This window comes from Python bivittatus, unplaced genomic scaffold (assembly GCF_059951505.1).
Source record: "Python bivittatus isolate LINGU-HERP-01145 unplaced genomic scaffold, Pbiv_v1 ctg000790_np1212, whole genome shotgun sequence".
Taxonomy (NCBI): domain Eukaryota; kingdom Metazoa; phylum Chordata; class Lepidosauria; order Squamata; family Pythonidae; genus Python; species Python bivittatus.
In genome coordinates, this window is record NW_028277110.1 from 2,561,807 (window position 1) to 2,584,472 (window position 22,666).

General features: G+C 41.1%; 1 protein-coding gene across 6 annotated transcripts in view; it reads right to left on the reverse strand.

Annotated features, from left to right (window-relative positions):
- Positions 1 to 21,955, reverse strand: part of ACSL4 (acyl-CoA synthetase long chain family member 4) — a 37,659-nt gene extending 15,704 nt beyond the window's left edge. Inside the window, exons 1-3 of one of the 6 annotated variants that reach the window (XM_088129161.1) lie at positions 21,841 to 21,955; positions 2,477 to 2,550; positions 44 to 545 (exon numbers count right to left, since the gene is read on the reverse strand). In XM_088129161.1, coding sequence (XP_087985287.1) covers positions 44 to 394 — 351 coding nt within the window. In that variant the 5' untranslated portion in view covers positions 395 to 545; positions 2,477 to 2,550; positions 21,841 to 21,955. Of the gene's footprint in view, positions 1 to 43; positions 564 to 2,476; positions 2,551 to 9,984; positions 10,132 to 21,840 lie in introns of those variants that run through there. The other 5 variants (XM_088129160.1, XM_088129159.1, XM_088129163.1 and 2 more) reach the window with 5 other exon arrangements.
- Positions 21,956 to 22,666: the final 711 nt, after the last annotated feature.

The window sequence follows — 22,666 nt, forward strand, 5'->3', positions numbered from 1 at the left end:
TATCTTTTCACCCCTCCCGAAAATCCTTTGGAAGGATCCTTACCTTTTTAAACACTTTTCCATTCGGTTGCATTTCATTCTCTTCACTTAGGACCTCTCTTGTTCCAAGACAATCTTTCTTCCCGAACTTTGTTACGGCAAGGTCAAACAACTTGTCCAGTGTGTCTGCCCCAGGAAAGTCTATGGTGGCTAACGACTCCAGGTGCGAAATGGATCGGTAGGGGCTTCCGGGGCTGTCAGAGATGGGCTTAGCTTTTAAACGCTTTGCCATAGCTTTTTTCTTCTTCACATTTGTAAGAAAATACCATGGTATGAATACAAGGGCACTGTACACATTTATCAAAAAGTACAGGGGGAACCACAGAATGGTCCACAGTCTTAGTTTAAGATTCATACTGGACAGCTTTCTTTTTCTTTTAAATCTGCCTCCTGTCCTTTTGGGAGTCCAAGTTTTCTTAAGTTTTCTCAGGGAAGAAGAGGAAGCAGCAGCAGCAGCACGCAAAAGCAAAACGAAGATTTTAGGTGGCTGAGGTTTAGAGGAATCACTGAAAGGTTAGAAACATCTGGCAGTCAGCAATAGCAGCAGCAGCAAATTATTTGAAGATCACAGATAATCAGAGAGCAGGAGAAAAATAGTAATAATTTGTTAGCTTCGAGTCTTTTATTGGTTTCATTTCAACATGCAGCTAGACCCTGGACATCGAAGGAGCTGGTCTGACATTTTTAAACGGCGTCATGGGTTTTAAATCACAGCATTGGAAGGAAGTATATTTGTTCAATGGCTCTTTGCCCCACTGCAAATGTTTACAAGAATTGGGTAAATATTTGCTTTTAATCCAATTTAGCAAGTATTGCTTCATTACGGTCAAAAGTCCATAATTTTTCCCAAAAATGTGGTAGGGCTAAGAAAGATTTAGTAAAGCTGTTTACAATTTGGACAAACACTTTTCCTTATTTATTGGACTGTTTATTTGCAGGATTTTTGTTATGCTAAGGAATCTATGTAATTTATCATATAAATTCTTTAGAAAGCTAACTTCAGCAGACTCTCCCTTTTTTTTTTTAATTATACCCTTTCAAGCATATGTTCAAGCCAGCTCAACGCTATAATGTAAAAACTACTCAAGGTGGTAAAAACGATCATTAGTAACTAAATAAAAGAGGCTAAGGGCAGATAGAATTCTCTTATACTTACAACCAGAAAGTTTAAAGTTAATAATTCTAGAGATCAAATGCAAAGTGGAAGAGAAAACATTTAAGGCAGGAAGAGAAAACCTTCAGCATGGAAACAAGACAGGGGCTGGATTTAAAGTAAGTGACTTGGATTAGGAGCATTGGAATCAATGTCAAAAGTTCATAATTTCAATAAGACCTATGTTCAGTCTCCTGCCAATGATCAATGTATTTCATGTTGCCAATATTCAAAAGAGGAAGGCCTCTGGAAAAAGGACATGTTTTCTATAACTCTTCCCTAAACTGGACCAATGGACAGAAAAAGACGAGGAAGGAGATATAAACTGTCAAGCAGCCTTCTTCAATCTGATGCCCCCCAGAAGTTTCGGGCTGCAATTTTTATAATTCCCATGAAACAGGCAAAACATTTGGAGGGCATATGTGGCAGGAAGGCAGTTCCAAGGGCAAAACGGTAACAAAGCTCAGGAAGTATTTTGTAGCCTTCAAGCATGATCTAATTTACAGTCTACGCAAGCAGCTCCATCTTAAAACTGTTACAAGCTGCAGACTGGATCCTCCCCATTCCAATAAGGTGATATGGTTCCTTTTAGACTTCCTCTGACTATGACAATTGTTTACTTAATAGAACAAGTTATTTTGGCACAACAGCAAATTCATATATTTGGTTACAGAGCCGAAACCACTGCCACCAAATGCCTCACGAATAACACCTTGCAGTCGCTTCCAAGAGGACTTGACTTAATGGCCTTTACTGAAAACAAAGGCAAGAGATTCAAATCCCAGCCACCAGAATGAAATACCATTATTCTCCATTCTGCTTAATACGGTATTTCCTTGAATACTATTTTGATCATCTTTTCCAGTTTATTCAACACTCCGGAAGTAGACTCCACATGAAGAACATACACAGAGAAATGTTAATACTACAATTAATGCTTGACAGAATGCTCAACGTAAAGTATTAGCTAAGAATGTAGTGCTTAAGAGTTTCTGAAAAAAGCAAAAACATGCAGGAACACAGTGATTCATAGTTAACTAAATATTAGAGAATCAGTTCCAACTGAGCATCCCCTCCCCGTTCTTCTGGATTGATAAGAAGCAGCTCCCAGATACAGTTTCAAATCCTATTGATAACACACAATTTTCTTCATCATTTCCAAAAATTAGAAAGCACAATATATTGCATTTATATATTCCGTAAAATCCAGACTGCTGGGTTACGTTCATTAATACATGAATATCAACAGGCTCCAATTAGGAACAAAACTGACACTCTACTTACATTATTTCCAAGAGAACTGAGGTCTTCCGAACAAATTCAATCCACAGCAAGATGCAGAATGGCAGTATATGTTTCTAGATTTAAAAAAAAATTATGTAAAAGTTAGTAACTTTGAGAGTTGTGCAGCTACTTTACAGAATAACATTTACCACCATACAAGTACATTTTAAAGGGTTAACTATGGTCACATAACTAGAACATAAAAACTCTTTATCTTTGACTGCAGATGCTATATACTAATGCATAAAGTAAGTGTGTGTGTGTGTGTGTGTGTGTGTGTGTGTTACAAAGAACAGCATTAGCAGAATTGTGAAAGATGGTTAATAATTTAAGTTACAATCTGGCGCAAAATGATTTGGCAGCGCTATTAAGCTCAGTGAGACTGACTTCTGCTTATACGCATGGAATTGCATGCTTAGTCCAGAGTTATCCTACAGCCATGGACATATTTTATTCTTTTACCTTGTCTCCTGTAGTCACCCCATGTGACATTTTTGTAATTATCTTCCTCTCAGCAAAGTAAATCATTTTTAGAGTGACAACACTGTCAAGAAGTCATTTGAAAGGGTGCAATTTTTAAAATATCAATTCTATGCCTGTTTGCTTGTTGAAAAACATAGAAGTGGCATTCCTTATTCAGGTAGTCCTTGCCTAATGACCATTCGTTTAGTGACCATCTGAAGTTATGATGGCGCTAAAGTGACTTATGACTGGTGCCTGAAGTTACAACTACCGCAGTGCCCCCACAGCCACACGATTGCAGTCTGGGTGCTTAGCAACCAGCTCACACGGTGGTCACAGCATCCTGGGGTCATGTGATTGCCATTTGCGACCTTCCCAGCTGGCTTCCAGCTAGCAAAATCAATGGGGAACTACGTGATTCACTTAATGACTGTGGTGATTTGCTTAATGGCTGCTGCAAAAAAGGTTGTAAAATCTGGTCCAGCCACACGATTCGCTTGATGACTGCATCACTTTAGCGACCTAAATTCTGGTCCCAATTGTGGTCGTTAAGCGAGGACTACCTGTATAATAAATTGAAGATGTTTGTTACAAATAATAATGTCTGTGCTGGAGATGTAATGATGCAACCAGCCTTTCTATTTTGAACATCTATAGGAAATGAGGGTAGCAAATAGTGAATGGGGTGGAACAGAATTTAAAATACTCAACCAAATTAGCAATTCTGTTTTCAAATAAAACCAACCACACGCACATTAAATCTAATAAGAATTTATCTCCTGCCAAGATGGGAGGGAGAGAGAGAAACGCAAGTTTCTGGTCCTTCTCTGTCACCTCCTAGTTCATGCCACTCCCATGAACAAGCTCATATTCCTATTCCCTCTGGTCAGTTTTCTAGGAGGAGAGAGTGCAATCCTGCTCCTTCTCTCCCATCTAAGAGAGGTACTCAAAACTACACTTGTGGATAACAATAACATTACCTTCTTGCTTTCCCACCCCATGCTGAACATCCATGCTTATTTGGAAAATGTTGTGTTAAGGCTGTTATCAACTGCAAAGTTCAAAAGTACTTCCTTTGACTTCTGGTGGTGATTCAGGGATGGGTCCATGGAGTTTATTTATTTATATATCAAATTTATATAGCCACCCATCTCACAAGTGACTCTGGGTGGCATACAACTGCCAGGTTCAGCCCAAGAACAGCAACGGGGCAATCCAGTACAGTTCAGTTCCTTTATTAGCTGGCACCTAATAGATAGAATCTCGCCAGACTAAACCTATGCTAAAGCAACTAGTAGCTATACTCCGTGAGACTCTAGGGAGGGGCCAGCCTCATCCTCTTCGTCTTCCCACACTCTTGTTGTGGGCTGAGGAGGCCCTTGCTCTGGAATGCCTCTCCCCCCTGCTGACAACCTTGAACTTCCATTCCAGAATCTTCCCTGCTCATGCCATCCATTTCATCAACAAAGATATAAAACAATAAAACGTGTCAAAAAAGCAATCATTATTGAAAAGTTTTAAAAGCATATGGCACACAAGAGATTAGATTAGCAAGGGAGCAACCTCACAATCTCACTGGTCCCCTGAGATGCCCAGGCCTGATGACATAGCCAGGTGTTGAGAAGCTTCTGGAAAGTAAGTAGGGATGGAGCTGACCTCATTTCAGCGGGGGGGGGGGGGGGTTCCATAAGGTGGGCACCACAGCAGAGAAGGCCCGCCTCCTCGGGCCCATCAAGTGTGATTCCCTAACAGATGGGACCCGCAGCATGCCTCTCCTGCTGGATCTGATGGGATGGGCAAATGTAATCAAATTCTTTTGCAGCAGGTCAGAAGAGGTTTACAACTGCCTTTTCTGGAATGTTTCTTCCACTCCCCAGCCATCCAATAACCCTTGCAATGTTCTACCCTAGGACTAATAAGATGCCAATAGTTGTGCTGGGTATCTACCCAAGAATTCATGTGGAGCTATATGCCCACTATTCTAGATTACTTTTATGTGAGGTAGACAGTGGGCATGGTTTATCAGGCTATCATGGAATATTCCACACACATATTGGATCAGTTATTAAAATAACTTCAAATCAATTAAATGAAAGCACCATCCTAGAAGCAAAAAAATACATCAAGATATGCACATTAGTTCTTATTATTGTAAACTGAAATGGGACCATATCAAGTGGCAAAACTGAAGACTACTATTTAGATTTTTATAACAATCTAAGCTTTGTTTGAGCTGAAAACAAAAGTCTGATACAACAGTGCCAATTCGTTATTAATGTATTACTGAGTAAATAGTGTAATAAAGTAAATAAAGTAATACTGAGAATGCTCACACACTTCTCATCTGCACTATCAACACTAATAAGTCTTCAGATCCAGAAATGGAAGCCAACATCTAATTCTTGTTCAATTTCAGATTTAACACTAAACTTGAAGGGTAGAGGAAAAGCACACAACCCTATTGCCAAGCCAATAGCACAACTTCTTTATGGTGCCCAGCTGGGTCTCTTCTTCAATTTTGCACCATTAGAACTTGTACAATCCAAATTTCTAAGATTGGCCCCTCAAGTCCCAAAATGTCTCTAATGCCACCCTGTGACTAGGGATAGGCGTCATGAAAGTGGAGGCTAGACTGTGGGTGACCATACTCAACTATTGGCTCAGACTATCCCTTTTTCTCCTTGGCCTTGCCCCATTAACTATGAGGGATGATTTTCAGCCCACATGGAAACAGGCAGTAGCAACTAAAATCTCATCCTTGGGCTTCTCTCCAGGTCTTCTGCTCAGCATGGGATATGATCAGGCCAAAGCACTCATCAAACAGCGTGTAGCAGACACAGAGCGCCAACTGGATCTAGCCAGGTCCCCAACCTTTATTGCCAGTGAATCCAACAGGTACTCTGCCTCCCCATGGCATACTGAACTAAACTCGAAGTATCTTCACACCAGAGGACCTTCACTCTGGTACGATGCCATGCCAGCTGTACTCGAAGGCCGATACAGGAAGATCCCTTACCCGGAGAGCCAATATTCCTGTGGCTCTGGACACACAGACACAACAGAGCATGTGCTTCTCCAGGGCCTGTATTACAGAGATGTTCGTACTTGCCTCATCTCACCATTACTGCACAAATATCCAGGGCACACAGGACAATTCCACACCTCCCTGCTGCTTTCCGGTACCAGCCCTGCTGTAACATATAATGTTGCCAGGTTCTGTGCAGCAGCAATTAAAATTCGTCAGATGATGACCTGGGCCATAAGCTAGTCTTAATAAGCACCCAGTTCGTTATACTAGAGTGCTCTGTAATTTGATAGGTAGTCTGCCATATACTAACCTTTATGCTCTCCTACACCCATCTAATGCTCCTACCCCTCCTTTTAGATATATACTTTGTTTTATATCTTTTAGCTTTTTATAATCAATAGTATTCTGATGCATTTTCTATGCTTTTTGACTGTACCCCACCCTCCTTATGCTGGTCTTTGATTGTAATAAAGATTTGATCTGATACAACCTTATGATGTATTCCTAGTCAAGGATTAAGGTCAATCAAATCAAACAAAACTAAAATCTGGGCAAACAACTCTGGCTAATCTTAAAACAGTGTCATTATGACATTTAACCTGGCCAAACCATAAAAGAGTGATAGAGTTGTATCTGTCCTTCTGTCTCTTTCTCTCTCTCTCACACACACACACACACAATGTGTAACTATTAACACATTTATGAGAAATTCAGCTTCAGGAAGAGAGCCAAGTCTACTTAATGCTAAAATGGTGAGAGGTTCATCAGAGTCCTAATCTAAGAGAACAATGAGTCCACTGACACAGAAGCATAGGGACAGCTGAACAGATTAAAGAAAAAAATGTATGCAATCAAGTGAGTTATTGGTAGCCTTGCTGTATTATTGTCAAGTGTTAAACTTTGTTTTCTGCATTAAAACTGGTTCATGCATTATACGTATGGATAATATGTATATTATCTGATATGTGTGTGAATAATATAAGGTGTGAATAAAAGAAGGGGAATATGAAGGAAAAAGGCAGAAAATGACTACATTTATGTGATTTCCTGAACCAAAATTAGCCAAGAATTTTAGCTTTAGTAAATTTAACTAGATTCGGCCTATGTGGTTAGAGTATGATTCAATATAGCATGTGAACATTTGCTTGACTAAATCATGGATAAGTGTACAGTACTGTACAGACACAGCCAATATGAAGGGGATGTGAGAAAAAGTTAAGGGGAGAAAATGTACTACATAGGAATTCACCAGCTCTCCACTTGTAAATAATGGAATAGCTAGAATCATTGATTCCTGCCAGTTCATTTCAGGATCCCACTGGATTTTTTCCATCTGAGTCAGCACATCTTACCACCTTAAGCACATAATCATCAGAGTGTTAGCTGTCTAGACTAGAGTTTATTCACTTTTCCAAAAGCCAACAATAATATTTCTGCATTTTTTTAACTGTGTAGTTACCAGACTAACTCCATTTCTACCATACATTAAAACTGCACGAACATATTTGCTGTTAAAAGCCTACTTCTTTTATAATGTAACTTGGTGTTGATGTCTTGGATTTCTAGTAGCTAATATATATATATATATATATATATATATATATATATATATATATATATAATGTACAAGAGTCAGCTAAAAATGCAAAGACCTAGAAGGCATAATGCACACAGCCAAACAATATTTTAAAAACAATAATTACAAATAAGACCAGAATATTTCATGACATGAAGCGTTACTGGAAAGATGCCAGTAATGGCAAACTACAAATGGGCAAGAAGGCAAACGCCAGCTACTCACGGGGGGAGCTCTTCAAATCTGTGGCAAGCCTACCCATTTCAGAACACATAAAACAACAAGGACATGCTTCGTTACACAAGAAGAATTTCAGAAAAGATTTACGGGTGATTACAGATACTTTGGGGAAATGATTTAGAGTTGCTGTACGGATGTGAATTTTTAAGAGAGGTCAAACGAGGAAACTTCTACACTACTTACTTGTTGCTGGAAAACACAAAGAAAAAAAACTCTCTGCAGAGTAGGTAAACAGCATTTTTCTATTATATTATCAGTTTCCTGAACTATTTTAGAACAAGCTGACATATAGTTTGGAAATAAAACCCATGGCCTACTCTTCTTAGCCTACACCTTTCCTGGCTTCAGAAGTATGAAGAGGAAAGAATGTGAGAAATTTCACAGTGGATTACTAGCGAAGGCCAAACGCTGCCTCCTTGGCTGCCTTTCAGTGGAAAGTTGAGACATTTATACTCAGCCATTGTTTTTCTATATGCAATTTTGCTCATATCAAGTTGTGTTTCTATTCTGGCTTTTCCTACTTTCAAGTTCAAATTGCCTTGCTCAAAATACTTTCTATGGCCAAAGCATCGTGAATAAATACACTATGAATGAAATGAAACTAACCCAGCGGATCACCAATTTTCAAGAAAATAAGATTGCTGGGCATAAATATAGCCAGTTGTACAAAAAGGTTTCCCTGTAACACTAGAACTACCCTAACCTATATCCAACTGTGTGTGTTTGCTGCTGTCACACCATCAGTGGGTCATATTCTTGGGTGAGAAAGGGGCTGCCCCCCCCAGAATTCTATTTGTTTGAGGAATTGTGTTTTATTTTGGGATGTGCATGTTTTATGTTTTTTACTGTAGTGTGTAATGCTGTAAGCTGCCCAGGAGTTGGGCAACCTCTAAATCTAATAACTAAATAAAGAAATAAATCACCCCTCTCCCTTTGTAGCAATGGCCCCCACTTCTGCCCCAAAGGGTTAGGAGATGCTCAGGACCAGATCTGCACAGAGGGCTGCAAAGGTAGAAAAATCCTTGCTATATATGCAGAGGCCCACTCATTGCCGATGGCTGCCCTTTACTGTTTCTTACGACAAGACCAAAGAAGGGGGATCTGCCTATCCAGGTTGTTTTACACTCTACCAGTGTGGGATCTTGTGGGGATTTACCCCTACATGTGAGCTGCGATCAATGCTAGCGTTTCATTGTCACAGAATCCAAGCTTATCATCTGATGATTCCCTAGAGATTGGGGTTCAAAACAGATTCTTATGTCAAAGCTATATTTAAAACTCATGGCTTTTTAGAAACTTATCAGAGGTCACTTTAAACCAGGAATGTTGACACTAAGTCAGGTTTCTGTGAAACTAAAGAGCAACAAAATTTAGGCAATTGGCAATTCAGTTTTACAGTACGAATGAACCAGTCCCAGCCACCATATTAAACATTTGCAGTTAAGTATTCAAAAAATGTCATAATGTCTTTGCCAGGTTATAGTTTGCCAACATCCAGTCATAAGTATCATTTTGCAGTCGAAGTCCAGCATATCTGCACCTCCAAAGAATTGTTATTAAATGGACTAAGGTTAGAACAGAGAGACGTGTCCATTTTCACATGAACTTTGTACCTTTAAAATGCCTAGAGCCACAGCAAAAGACCATGATCATTAGCATAACATAAAATACCATTGCTTTCAGGAACAGCTGAACTTAAGGTAGCATACTTTTACATATACATAGGATTTGTTATTTTCATGGACCATTATAAGACTTGATGACTTGTTCCAGAGTCTAAAATAACAAGGTTTTTAAAACCAACTGCACATTAACTGCTTCTAAATCACACCAGATGTGGACAGACTAAGCTGTCGTGTTGCTTTAATTTGATAATAAACAGAAGAGTATTCAAATCATACTCAATTTTCGGTATCAAAATCAGAATACATGTTTAGTTGTTACCAAAGGATCTAAATAGCATTCCTGTCTTTCTGAACACGATCCAAGGTGGTGAACAAGGTGAACCTACTCAAGGTACAACTGATTCTAATCACCCCATTCTGGCCCAGGAGGCTGAGAGAAGGACACCCAGGGAACTTCCCATCATCCAGACATCCATCCCATCTCAAGGTCCAATCTGGCATCCAGATCCAACTTTTTCTTGCAGGTAATCATCACTTGTACATTTTTAAATAGCTAACCCAGGAAAACAATACTCACATTAAGTTGTGTATCGAGAGAAATCATAACCCTAGATTAATGGTATTCTTTTAAATGAGTCAGCTGCAACATCGACAACGCTGCTCAAATAGCGCTATATGTAGATTTCTTCAGAACAGCCCACTGCTGTTCCTAGCAATGTTAGATATTTGCTCAGCAGCAATATGCTTCCTTCATGAAATACACTTACATGTCCATGCTCACTACTTAGCAATGCCCTATTATAACCTTTCAAGCTAAGGAAATGAGTAAGCAAATTACTAAGATACAAACATGGCTATACTATGTACGGTCAAATAATCAAATGACGTAGGATGTGACAAATTTTTTTTTCCAAGAGTGGAGTCTAGGTCTCTATTCAATCCAACAACATCAGCCTTCACTTTTCAAATCACAGGATCCACCACAATGTTTGAGCCTTGCTGTTTCTCATTAACAGGACAACTGCATGTGGTTGGAAACTTATGGAGGTTGACTCGGACGAATCAAGAAAGCCATCTAATGCAGACTGCACCATCATTTCTCAATAAACCCTTTACATTCACACACCCCCACCCCAAGCAACCCTGCACTGTATAATGCACATTTCAGTTAAAAATGGATGCAGGGAACAAACAAACTGCAAAACCAGTTATGTGACCTTAAAATAATCAGATCTTTTTTTTCTGAAGCAATTGCCACACCAGGTGACATGGCACCATGTTCTGAAATTGGAGAGGAGTTTCAAAAGCTGCCTCTTTGAGGGGAGAGCAGTCAGCTGTTTTATAAAACCACCATTTGACTAAGCCTCTTGCTCTTTGGATGACACACTAAAATCTCCTGCATTTTAGCATTGGCTTGGATTTTTGCATTTAACCCAGCCTAAAGGTTACTACAGGGTACAATCATAAATCAGCATTAGGACTGTTCCTGACAGAAGTCCAACCACAATTATATGTAATCAATCCAAAATAAATAAAAACAGAAAATGTGGCATTAACAGATTAAAGACCCTGACATAAAAGTAGGACATAAAACAGTAGACTTAAAGATATACAACAACCCTGCCCTTTCCAAACACACAGATGTGCACACCACAAAGTGCCTTGCACAGGGACAACATGAAGGAGAGAAACTGCCACCAGCAACTTAAATTAAGAGAGAGATACAATTCTTAATCATCATGGGGACAGGGCAAGATCTAAATGGAAAAGTGCCACCATCCACTCAGTCTCCAATTTTCTGACTTTTCTTCCCCAACCTGGGAGTCCAAAGATGTTTGAGGGGAGAACACCATGTGCCTCAGAGCGTGGCCAACGATGAGAAAAGATGGGACTTCCTGGAAGTCACAATTTTTAAAAAACCTGATTAGACTTGCACAGGCAAAGTAGTCACACGGTGAAAGCCAGCTCTGCTCATTGTTCCTCTTTTGGCTGCACAAGCCTGCACTGCAAAGTTTGAAGAAGCCCTGCAGCATGAAGTTTAAAATGTGATCATTTAGGTATCACACAAGTTTTGGGAATTCCTGGCCAAGATCTTGTGAAATGCGGAAGGCTCTATGAGAAAGGCTCATCACTCAAGATCCCATAACGCAAACTCGAGGAGCTCCAAATTCATAAGAACCAGCCCACAAATTGACAAAAGCGACATCAACAAATTAAGGAGAAGAGATACGTATGACACGGAAGAAAATGTTATGTTTTGAGCCAAGAGGAAGTTTCACTGAACAATTTTTGGGGCAGCCATGGTTGAAAGAAACAAAACCCAGAATGTTTCAATTGGCGCTGGGTCTGGACAAAACAAAATCCAGAGAGGGCAAGTATGGCAAGGGTGACACTCCCTCTCCCCCTGCCCTCCAGAGCAGCTGTCTACCCCACATATCCTACGTGCACTTCCTTCCTTCTCTTCCTCAGCCACTGCCACCACAAAGGTCACACTAAGTCATTTCCCACCGGCCCATCCAGCTGCCAACCTTCCCTCTTGCAGCCACCTACGTCCTCGGTGTTTTTCCTGACTCATTCACCCCCTCCCCTTCCAACAAGCCACTTCTGCTGAACCTTGGAATGAAACAGCCCCAGACCATCTGAAACCAGCGCTCAGCACATGGGGTGGTTCACATGTAGTACGTTTTGCAGGGATGAGGCAAAATTCAACTCCCACTGTTCATAAGCACACTGTGACCCACAAAAGTATATTTTTTTAAGATCTAACTTTCCAGTTCTTTGTGTCAACTTGTTTCAAAATGCAGTTCAAGAATATGTATGAGGGTGAGAGAGGGAAACGTTTTGCCCTGGTATTCAAAATAATATACAGGACACACAAAAACTAAAACTGCAATCATATATACTTCCCCCCCCCAGGGGGGGATTTACTTCCAAATAAATATGCAAAGGATTGTATTGTTAACCTACTGAGGAAGTCAACAATGTGAAGGAAACTGCTTTTAAAGAATGAATTGAAATTAAAATAAAAACGACCAGTGTCAGTGAATCTGGATAAAATTCTGCCTGCAAAATCTATAACAAGGTGTGTGATAAAAAAAAGAATGTTGCTATAAGAAAGGCACAACGCTTGAAAAGAAATAAATATTTAGAAAGACTGGTTAGGCAATATATACCAGATAGCATTCTGTTATGTCCCAGGAGCCAAGTGCTCCTGAACAGAATTTCCCATGCATTTTGTATTGTGGGGGTGGCAGACTTTGGGGGAGATTTAGGCAAATGACAAACAGGAGCCCCAAGCACCAGTCCTGACAGATAAAGGCTAGCCAGATAAATATATAAAGATATACAGCCAAATGACTCTTTTCATCCCTATCTGGAGGCTGAAAGGAATTCCGGGCAGTCTGGAATTTCAGGAAGAGGAAGTCTATCATTTTCAAAATAAGAGGACCAAGGGAAGATTCTTGGATAATATCAAAGTTGCTGTTTAGCTATTCTGCTAAAATGGTTTTCAAGAGAGTAATGTGCATATATATGTCTTTTAACTAACCCAGAATGATCTTGAGACTTGATGGCCTTGGTTACCTATTCTATGTGCCCTGAAGACAAAAGCAAATTACCTGGGAATTGATGCAAACCTAAGAACAAAACATTAAATCTAATGTTTCCCTCCTCATAAGCACACCACTTTCCTTCACTTCCAATTCAATGGTGAATTATACCTTGCTCAGTTGGGATGCAGCTACAAATTATGGTTTCTGCAAGTCTGCCCACAAACCAGGTTAAACTGAAACAGATTCCTTACCCTTGATGTAGCAGGAAAAAAAAAAAGATTGGCCTGAGAATTCAAGAAAAAAACAAGGGGACTTTAGTTCTGGGAATGTAACTAAGAACTAAATAGAACAAATAATAGGAATGTGGCTTTTTAGAGAGAAATAAACCATGATACATGAATCTCTTGTCCATAATTCCATAACAACCTCAACAACTTCCATCAACCTCAGCCTTAATTCATCTACAGAACAAGTCCACTTCCTGGATGTCATGGTGAAACTGCACAATGTACTCATTAACTCCATGTTATACAGAAAATCTACAGATCACCATGCTACTACCCAGAATACACCACCAAATCGAACATCTATAGATGGGCTCTACGCTACCACTGCATTTGTTTTGACCCTTATGAGAGAGATGCTCAACTGATCAGCTATGTCCAAGGGTGACATTCAGGCAGCCAATTATTACAATTGTTAATAGCATCCTTTAACTACAGAAAGGGTGCTTTTTTGCAGGGCAGATTATTTGTCTACCTTAAAAGACTGGGTGGCAGAGTCAAGATAACATGAACAACATGTCCCAAGGAAGGTATAATATTTGGTCAGAATCCTCATAGGGGAAAAGAGACAAATCCTCATAGGGGAAAAGAGACAAAAAGTGCTCAGATTTATAAACTGGAAATCTATAAGATTAAAATAAAATCAGGGTATTATTTTTTTTCAGATTTTGCTATCATCCAGTTTAGACCAGTTGCAAGGGGTCTCTATCAAATCTGTATCAAAGGCAACTCTTGAGTAATGCTTTACCCCAAGCCCATCTGTCATGAACAGTGTACAACACTATTCATAAGACTATCCTTTAATTCAGTGTTGTCCAAACTTGGCCACTTTAAGATGAGTGAACTTCAACTCCCATGGCTGGCTGGGGAATTCTGGGAGTGGCCAAGTTTGGACAACACTGCTTTAATTGCTACTCCAATAATCTTGTTACATACTTTCCCCCCCAGTTGTGATAGGATTCGTATTGCCTAGACATGTCTAAAACCACCTTATAGTACACCTAAAGGCATTTCTGCAAGCATGACCTTTTCAATAAGATTGCACAACAGTTTCATGCCCTTGGGTTTAGTTTCTAGCTTCTGATAAATTTTGGCAACCTTCTCACATGACCTATTTTTAATAAAAACAGTATATTATTATTCTGATGTTCCCAGAAACTGATTTATGAGCATACCAGTGCATATTATAACATTTTGCTTTCTTTATTATAGCAGCCCCCCCAAAAAATCAAAGAAATCAAGTTGCAATCCTTTCTCTCTCAAGAATGAAAATGTCAGAAGTAAATTAGTGTTCTCTGTTTTTTAACTGTATCAATTGCCTCCAAGTTTCATTCTGTTCTCTTTGGGTATTTTGAAGATACAAAATGTTTGTTCCATTTAGGAGGTCACAATAAAGAATTTATTTGCAGTTAAAACAAAAATTACCTTGAAAGTTAAACAGTCACACAAGCTTTGAACCCTGTAGGAAGCACTCCTGTCTTTTATGCCCAAGAAACTGTACAGATATGTTAAAAGTTGGGATAAATTCTTGTAACAGAACTAAAAATAAAAATTGTCACTACCATTTAAGATGATAGGTATACGAGGTTTTTGTTTTTAATTCTGATCATAATTTAATGCTGTAATGTGATGGAACTGAGGCAAGAACCCAAATGCCGCAGGTGTTAACGTCCCCAAATTTGAAAATACGCATCATCATGAAGGGAAAGAAACCCTTTAAAAAATGAATTCACTTATACTATAATTGCAAACATAAGACACCTCCTCAGCAATAGGATTTCTTTGGAAAAGAGCTCTGAGCAGTTTAACAACTTCATACAGCTTGTTGCATCATTGGGCAAAACAGTTTTTAAACCTGGGGGAAAAGATACACTGCAGGGTCATTGGTGGAGCCAGCCCACCAAAACAAGCGTGCCAACACAACAATGCATCAATGTGCCACCACTGAAGGAGGCAGAGATAGAATCCCATTAGCAGAGCAACACACATAAAACATATGAACACACATTTAAAAGGGGAAGAGCTTCAATTATAACTGTTACCTTAAGTTTCTGGATACACACACAGACTCCTGCAATAGCCCCTCAGTTAGCATAACCATAGTCTGGAAATTTGCCTCTAATTCATTACAACTCAAGTACGGATTGTATCTATGCTCCATAAGTCATTAACACAATTAACTCAAATCAGTCTAATGACTCAATTTACAATCCTACTAAAATCTCACTGATAAGTGATGTTTGGATCTGGGAACTGGGCAGAAAGTCTGCTCCCAGCCTGGCTCTGTATTTTCCCTGAAGAAACTGGTGCAAACACAACGGGTCTTAGTAGCACCGAGCACCTCAGCTCAGCTCAGCTGGTTGACCAAGTACTGGCATTCTTGGACTAGCCTGCCCTACATGACCCATGGGCTAGCGACTTTTGATCTGGACTGCTGTAATCCAACTGTACATGGTGCCATCCTGGAACACAACCATGGCACTAGAGATGGTAGAAGCCTGGATCAAGAGTGTGGTGACAGAAGACAGATCCATCTCCTTAACAGCATCCCAAATTAAGGTTTTCCCTCAAGAGGTCCACCAGCTGACAATTCCCAGGGCTGAGCTAAGACCCACTGTTTTGATGCATAAGAGGAGCTGATGGCTGCCATAAATATACTAAATATTCTAAAGGATTTATGGCTTTGTTTTTCCGTTTTATTAGTTGTATTGATTAATGTTTTCTTACTGCTTTAATGTTAATGCTCCAATTGCAGCGTAGAAGTATAGCTTAAATCATCGAAATGACCTAAACATCTATAAAGATGTCTAGCCCATTCTCCATATACTTCAATATATGCAATACTTTGTAAAAAGTAATTCACCAGAATTAAACATTAATACAATAGAATATTTACCTGCTATTTAATGCTGTTCAATAAAAAATGTTTCTGAAAAACAGTTATGCAAAATCTCTGCCCTTCGTATACAGAGTATGACAGGATAGGAAACAAAAGGACCTGAACAGAGAACATTTGAGTATTTGCATGTTTCCCATTAACAGGTTCAGCGTGTCCTAGAGAAAAACAGGAGTAATCTGTCAATTCGTAGTCTAGGAGAACTGTTACAAAAAGAGTTATGGCTACTGAGAACAAGCCAGAAGCCAATTACTTCAGCTATTTAATAACAAGAGGAGGATAGTTCAGCATGCCTACAGGATCTGATACTCAAATTTCTTTTTCATGAAAAGCCAGCCCAACTGGAAACAACATCCTGAGATAAACAATTCAGAGGACAATGTTTTCAAGTATTAAGGCTTGCATCCTGCATGCTTTTACAACAAGAATGTTTCCTTCTGCAACTCCCACTAGCTGCTGTATTATGGCCATGCTTTACATGTTATCAAAAGCATATTACCAGCAAAAGCTAATGTTTTCTTTGAATCCCTGGCGTATTATGTCTGGAGCCAAACAGACTTATTCAGAGTGTTTTTTTTTAAATAATAGTAAATATATTAGTTTAATAATAGTAAAGAATCACTCACTTCTAAACTTGTCAAGAGATTTAACCACTCTCAGTTAACTGGCTTTTAGTTCAAAATGTAACTTTTTAGATTTTGAAGATGCAGGTGATGGGTTAATATTCACTGGATGGATTCTCAAGAAGGTATCACCCATGAATCAGGTATATATCAGAGCTATCCCTAAGACACAGTCATGGTTTCTTCATGGCCTAATTCTGCCTTATTTTGGATTTAAACTTAGATATTGGCTTGTTTTTTTCCAAATGAGACCAAAAAAAAAAAAATTGAAATCCAAATTGAAAAGCATGAAAAATGCCCACCTGCAATTATTTAATAATTAACACAAGAGGTTCAACTAGTTATTGAAACCAAAGAAAGATCCTTCAATAATCTTATTCATTCTGTCATATTTATAGCTAGAATGATAAAGAAAGCAAAAGTGACTCTATTGCCACCTAAAACAAGTGTCAGACATTGATAGATGCCTGAATTGAAAGTGATTACTGTATTTCCAAGCACAATTTTTATGAACTTAACACACTAGAACTTTAAGAAGATCTATTAAGCTAAAACAGTAATGATATGAGAATTTTAGCACGTGAATTATTTTCAATGCATAACCACTATATCTACACATATATTAGGGCTGTGACTTTCCCAGTCTTTTCTTTACATCCTCATGATGAACCAAAGTAAAAACAGGCCTCTCCTCTGATAAAGTGAGAGTTGTGGCTTCTTTACACATTGGGTGCTCAAATTCTTAGTCTGAGAACCAAGTCCTATAAGTACAACACGTAGCAAAGCAACCAATAATAAGTATAATAAAAAAACAAAGCAATTAATTCCTCTATTCTGAGATATGTCATACCAGATAGCAACATGTCACCAAATTTGGTGGATCCCCCCAAAAACCAAGGATCAAATCTGGTTAGTACTTGGATAGGAGACCACCCGGATATCCTACAGCTATAGACTACATGCAAAAGCCAGAAAACATCCCAGAAGAAGGCATGAACAAAAATGCCATACTGCTACTATGAAAATTACATGAAACCTTCATCCATGTTCTCCCAGGAATCAAGCTTGACTTAGGCTTATTGCAAAGACACGTTTAATCCCCTTGTCTCTATACTGCAATGCACCTTTATTTTAATAATCTCCTTGTCATCTTGCCTTTAGGAAGCATCATCCAGACATAAGTAGTAATAAAAACAAAAAGCACAACACCATTCATGAGTAATGCAAGAGATAAGCTATCTAATAACATGACACAAACGAATAGCTATCACGCTACTGTCCGCTTTTCCGAAATACAGCATGCATGCTAAGCCCAAATGTTATTTTGTCAGATCCCAAAATGCCACCTGAATCTATTGGTTTCCAAGGAAAGGTAAAATACAGCTGATGATCTTTTATCTTCGGAGAAAGAGAACATCTGCTTGTTAAATCTGTAGTGTTCCTTATCATAATTGACAAGATGAAATGTACAACCTTGGATTCTCCTCAGAAGTGAATCACATTTTCCAGGTCTTTTTTTTTTTTTTAGCCCGTTACATCAGCATCAGGCCACATCCGGAGCCCAGCCTCCTGAGTTGCGTCTGGGAAGGGGGAGTGAAGAGGAAGAGGCTGCGCCGTAAGCACTAAGGACATGAGGGAGCCAGCTCATCTGAAGTCAGAAAGATGTGACTACCTCTAAGAACAACAGAGACCGGCTTCATTCCCGCCAAGAGCCTGGAAATGCGAAGATAAAAATCCAGATTGGTTCATTGGGGGGGGGGGAGGGGGTCTAATCTGGAACCTGATCAAGGCCCTATCTCAATATATGTAAGCATCGCAGAAGAAAATATAAGCAACTCAGTGAGGAGTCCAGCAAAATAAGGAAAAATAACCATTACAGCAAGGTACAGTAACTGATGAGTGAGGCTGAAAACAAAAATACTCCTGATTTGCATCCTTCGTGCCACACCTAAAGCACAAGCAAAGGCAAAAGGCACACTTTCCCAGTCAAATTCTATTTTCCACCATACTGTAATTCCTCTTCATCTCACAGACAAAACAGTTCGGTTACATCTACTCATATTCTTCATACCAACAAGAATACTCTTCTTGGATAACAGGATTTTGCATATTAGTCACACAGCTACTGGATATCTCAATCACCTGGAAAAGCAGCTGGTGGCAGATCTGGAAATGCGAGCACCCATCCAGGAAGACAGGCATATGCTCCCCCAACAGTTAGACTGCAATTCCTACTCCCGCTTCATTCATGACATGATGTCTACCCTTGTCTTCACTACTGTTCACATGCATTTCCGCCCAGACCATCAGTCATCTTGTATTCCTGCAGTCCTTTCTCAGATTTGCACCTTCCACTATTTCTCTTTTCTTATTCCTCCTCCCTCTCAAAGATCCAGCTTTCATTCAGTTTTCACATCTTTAGAGATGGGGTTTGCTTCTTTGTACATTTGTTTCATCTCCCATTTCCCATCATTGTTTTCTAACTTCATTATCAAATAATCTTGGAGCCATTTCATTGGCTAGAACAGGGAGGAGTCAATTTTGCATTAGCAGCTGAACTGCTTTCAATACTCAATGCAACCTTACTGCTATGAACATAGCAGACATTAATTTTCCCTCTTCGAAGCCACAATAAAACCTGAATAGATTATTAAAATGTAAGAATAACATATATGCCTTTATGTATCTATTAGGAACTAAACCTACTTGGCTTAGTGGGGCTTACTCCCAGGTCAGTGTGGTGCATACAAAAATGAAGTCTCCCTCAAGTCAAGTCCAGCACCAGGTGAGTCCATCACCACTGAACTGGGAATGGGTTCCACTGAACTCAACAGGACTTCTAAGCAGACACTCATAGGGTTGTGCTGTTGGTCTCCTTAGCTAAAAGAAAACCTCAGGCGATGAGACATAAAATAAAACTGACAAAAACAAATTTAGTAATAAATAAACAATAAAATATAACCCTAATACAGTATTTTTCTCCTGGACATTTAACAGTACACTGTTGTTTTAAGTCCATGTACTGTCAAAACAGAAATCCTGTTTCTCTCACCCACTTCTCAACCTTTCAGCTGCCTCACAGAAGGTCCTATATACTTTATCTTTTCTCTAGTAAGATTGTGGTCAGGCTGGAAGAATCAGGCATACATTCATCTGTCCACCCACTGCCCAAGCTGTAGGTATAGGATATATTTTTAAGTGCATGGATTTGTCAATGACTTGGCTACAACATGGGGATTTACATCCAAGTAAGCATGCAAAGGGGAGAACCACAGGAAGGATTTTGACAAAAATATAGATATCCCTACTGATTTTTTAAAAATACTATTCTAGATAACAACATACTATAGAATGGCAACATCTTAAAAATAGCAACAGATATATTTTGATATGAGCTTCTGTGGACCAGAAATATATGCCAGAATGAATCTAGCAGTTTTAAGGTACCACAAGCTTTTTTTTTTTAAATTTCTGTTGCAATAAAACAGTGTTTCTCAACCATGGCAACTTGAAGAAGTGTGGGAAATGCTAGGAGCTGAAGTCCACGCATGTTCAGGCAGCCAAGGTTGAGAAACACTGCAACAGATTACACCTCTTGAAGTTGCTATCTTAAAAGATTCTTTGCAAGAGAAAAGAGAACACACAGGCAGGAGGACATTCTACAAAGAGTAACTGTCTTATCCAAAGTTCTACCAAGGCCCTGTCTGAAAGGTTCTGATTCCTCCCAGTTATTGCAACGAGAGAAAACTAACATAACCTGGCGTACATTTGGGCTTCCTGGAAACCCCTCATTTTGGGGATGGGGTGGCAGGACACCGGGTTGATCCCTGGCTCGTGTTTTGTGACAGGTTTCCCTCCCCAGCAAAGCAACAAGTCCCACGCAACAACAGATCCAACAGATCACAGGACTGTAGCTGATTTAGGAAGCATCTAATTTTCTAAAGTTTCTTTCTTCAGGAAATAGCCAAGCTCGCTTCCTTTCTGCACGTGGTCCAAATGGGCTCTTTCAGAGATGGATGAACATCAAAGGATGTCTGTGACTTCCAGCTCATTAAACTAGGAAACCTGCCTAACCATGACCACATCTTCTTTTAGAGTTAAAGGGGCGGAAAGTCATCCATACAAGGGTTTTCCTTTTAAATTAATAAGCCCCCCACCTCGTTCTCTGTACGTGTGTGTCTGGGTGTGTATATACTCACAAACATGCTACATACACACATGCACACAAAACATAATGTGTATGTGTGTACATATACATACACACACACACACAAACACATATAATTATTATTATTATTACCACCTGCCATCAGGTTGTTTTCGACTCCCACACAGCACATAGATCGATTTTCTCAATTAAGACATAGCATTACATAGATACCTGAACTGCACGCCAATTTACATCCGTATGCCTTTACCTCTGTACACATTTGCATCTCTATTATCTCTGGATATATCTATAGAGATTAACGCATCTACAGGTAGGAAAACAGAGGGAGATGCTCCTACCTCTGTCCACACCCATATCCGCGCGTATGCAATTGGCATAAATATAGCGATATGAATATCCCCACCTCTGCTGAAAGCAAGATGGGTTATCAGCCAATTGGGAAAAAAAAACTGATTACGCCTCTCGAAACCCGGGGAGAGGCTGAGCACCCACGTGCACCCACTCTGGATGCCCTGCACCCAAGAGACCAGAGCACCCATGAATCAGCTCGGCTTTCCTGGAAGGAGCCGTTCACTGGCTGCAGGGAGGGTGGGGGGAAAAGGAGGCAGCCCTGCCCGGAAAGGCCTCCCGGCCACCCCCGCAGCCCCCGGGCTCGATCCGCCGGCAGGGAAGGCGAGGACGCGGCTCCTCCGAAGCCCAGGCGGAGAAAAGGGCCATCTTGCTGCCTGCCCGTGGCGGGGAGACCCCGCCAGCCGGGCCGCCCCTCCCGACGGCCGCAGATGCGGGGACGAGCCGCGCCTGCCTCATCCCGACGACCACGGGAGATGCGCGGAGGGCGGGAGACTCGGAGACCGCGCGCCGCTTCCCCGTCGCCCGCCCGCGAGGCCCCCCGCCCAGCCCGAGCTCACCGTAGAGGGACGCGGGTCCTCCTGGGCTCGTCGGCGGCGGTTCGACCGGCTCCCCGCGACGGCAGCACAAATCCCCTTCACCCACCACCGGCGCCGCCTCGCGCCGTTTAAAATGGCTGAGCGAGGGGGCGCGAGGGTGGTAGCGCGCGGGGGGGCGGGGGCGCGCTGGAAAGGGCCAATCGCCACGGCGCTCGCGGGATGGACGTGCCCGGCGGCCTCTGGGAGGAGGAAGGGGCGGGGCGGGCCGCAAAGCGGCGCCAGGGCCGCTGAGGGACCTGCCGAGGCAGCCGGTGGTGGCAAAGCGGGGCGCTCGGCTGGCGCTGGGGCGACCTGAGCTGCTGCTGCCGCCGCCGCAAAATTCGCCCCGCGGCCGCTCCTCTTGCAGCGCCCCCGGTCCGGAGACGGCCTCGCTCCCCCCGCCCTGCAGTCCCGGCTCTGCTCCCGGGGAACCGGAACCGGCCCCGGCGCGGCCCGCGCCCTCGTTGCGGGGCGCCCGCTCGCTGGTCCTCCCCCCCTCCCGGGATCGCTCGGCCCTGAGAAACCGCGGCCCGCCTCGTGAGGGCCCGGCGAGGGGATCGGGCGGTCCCTGCGAAGCGAAAGAGAATCGCAGCTCTCTCTAGAACGCGGCTTCTCCGGGGTGGCGGTTCTCGAGCCATTTCTCCTATTCGTGCATTTATTTATTTTTCATCCGTTATTAAATGTACGTGCCGCCCGTCTCCCCCGGAGGGGGGGACTCTGGGCGTCTCACAACTAAAATCGAACATCAAATATCCACATTAAATTAGCTAAAAAAAATCATACTATATAAAAAGACTATAAAATTCAA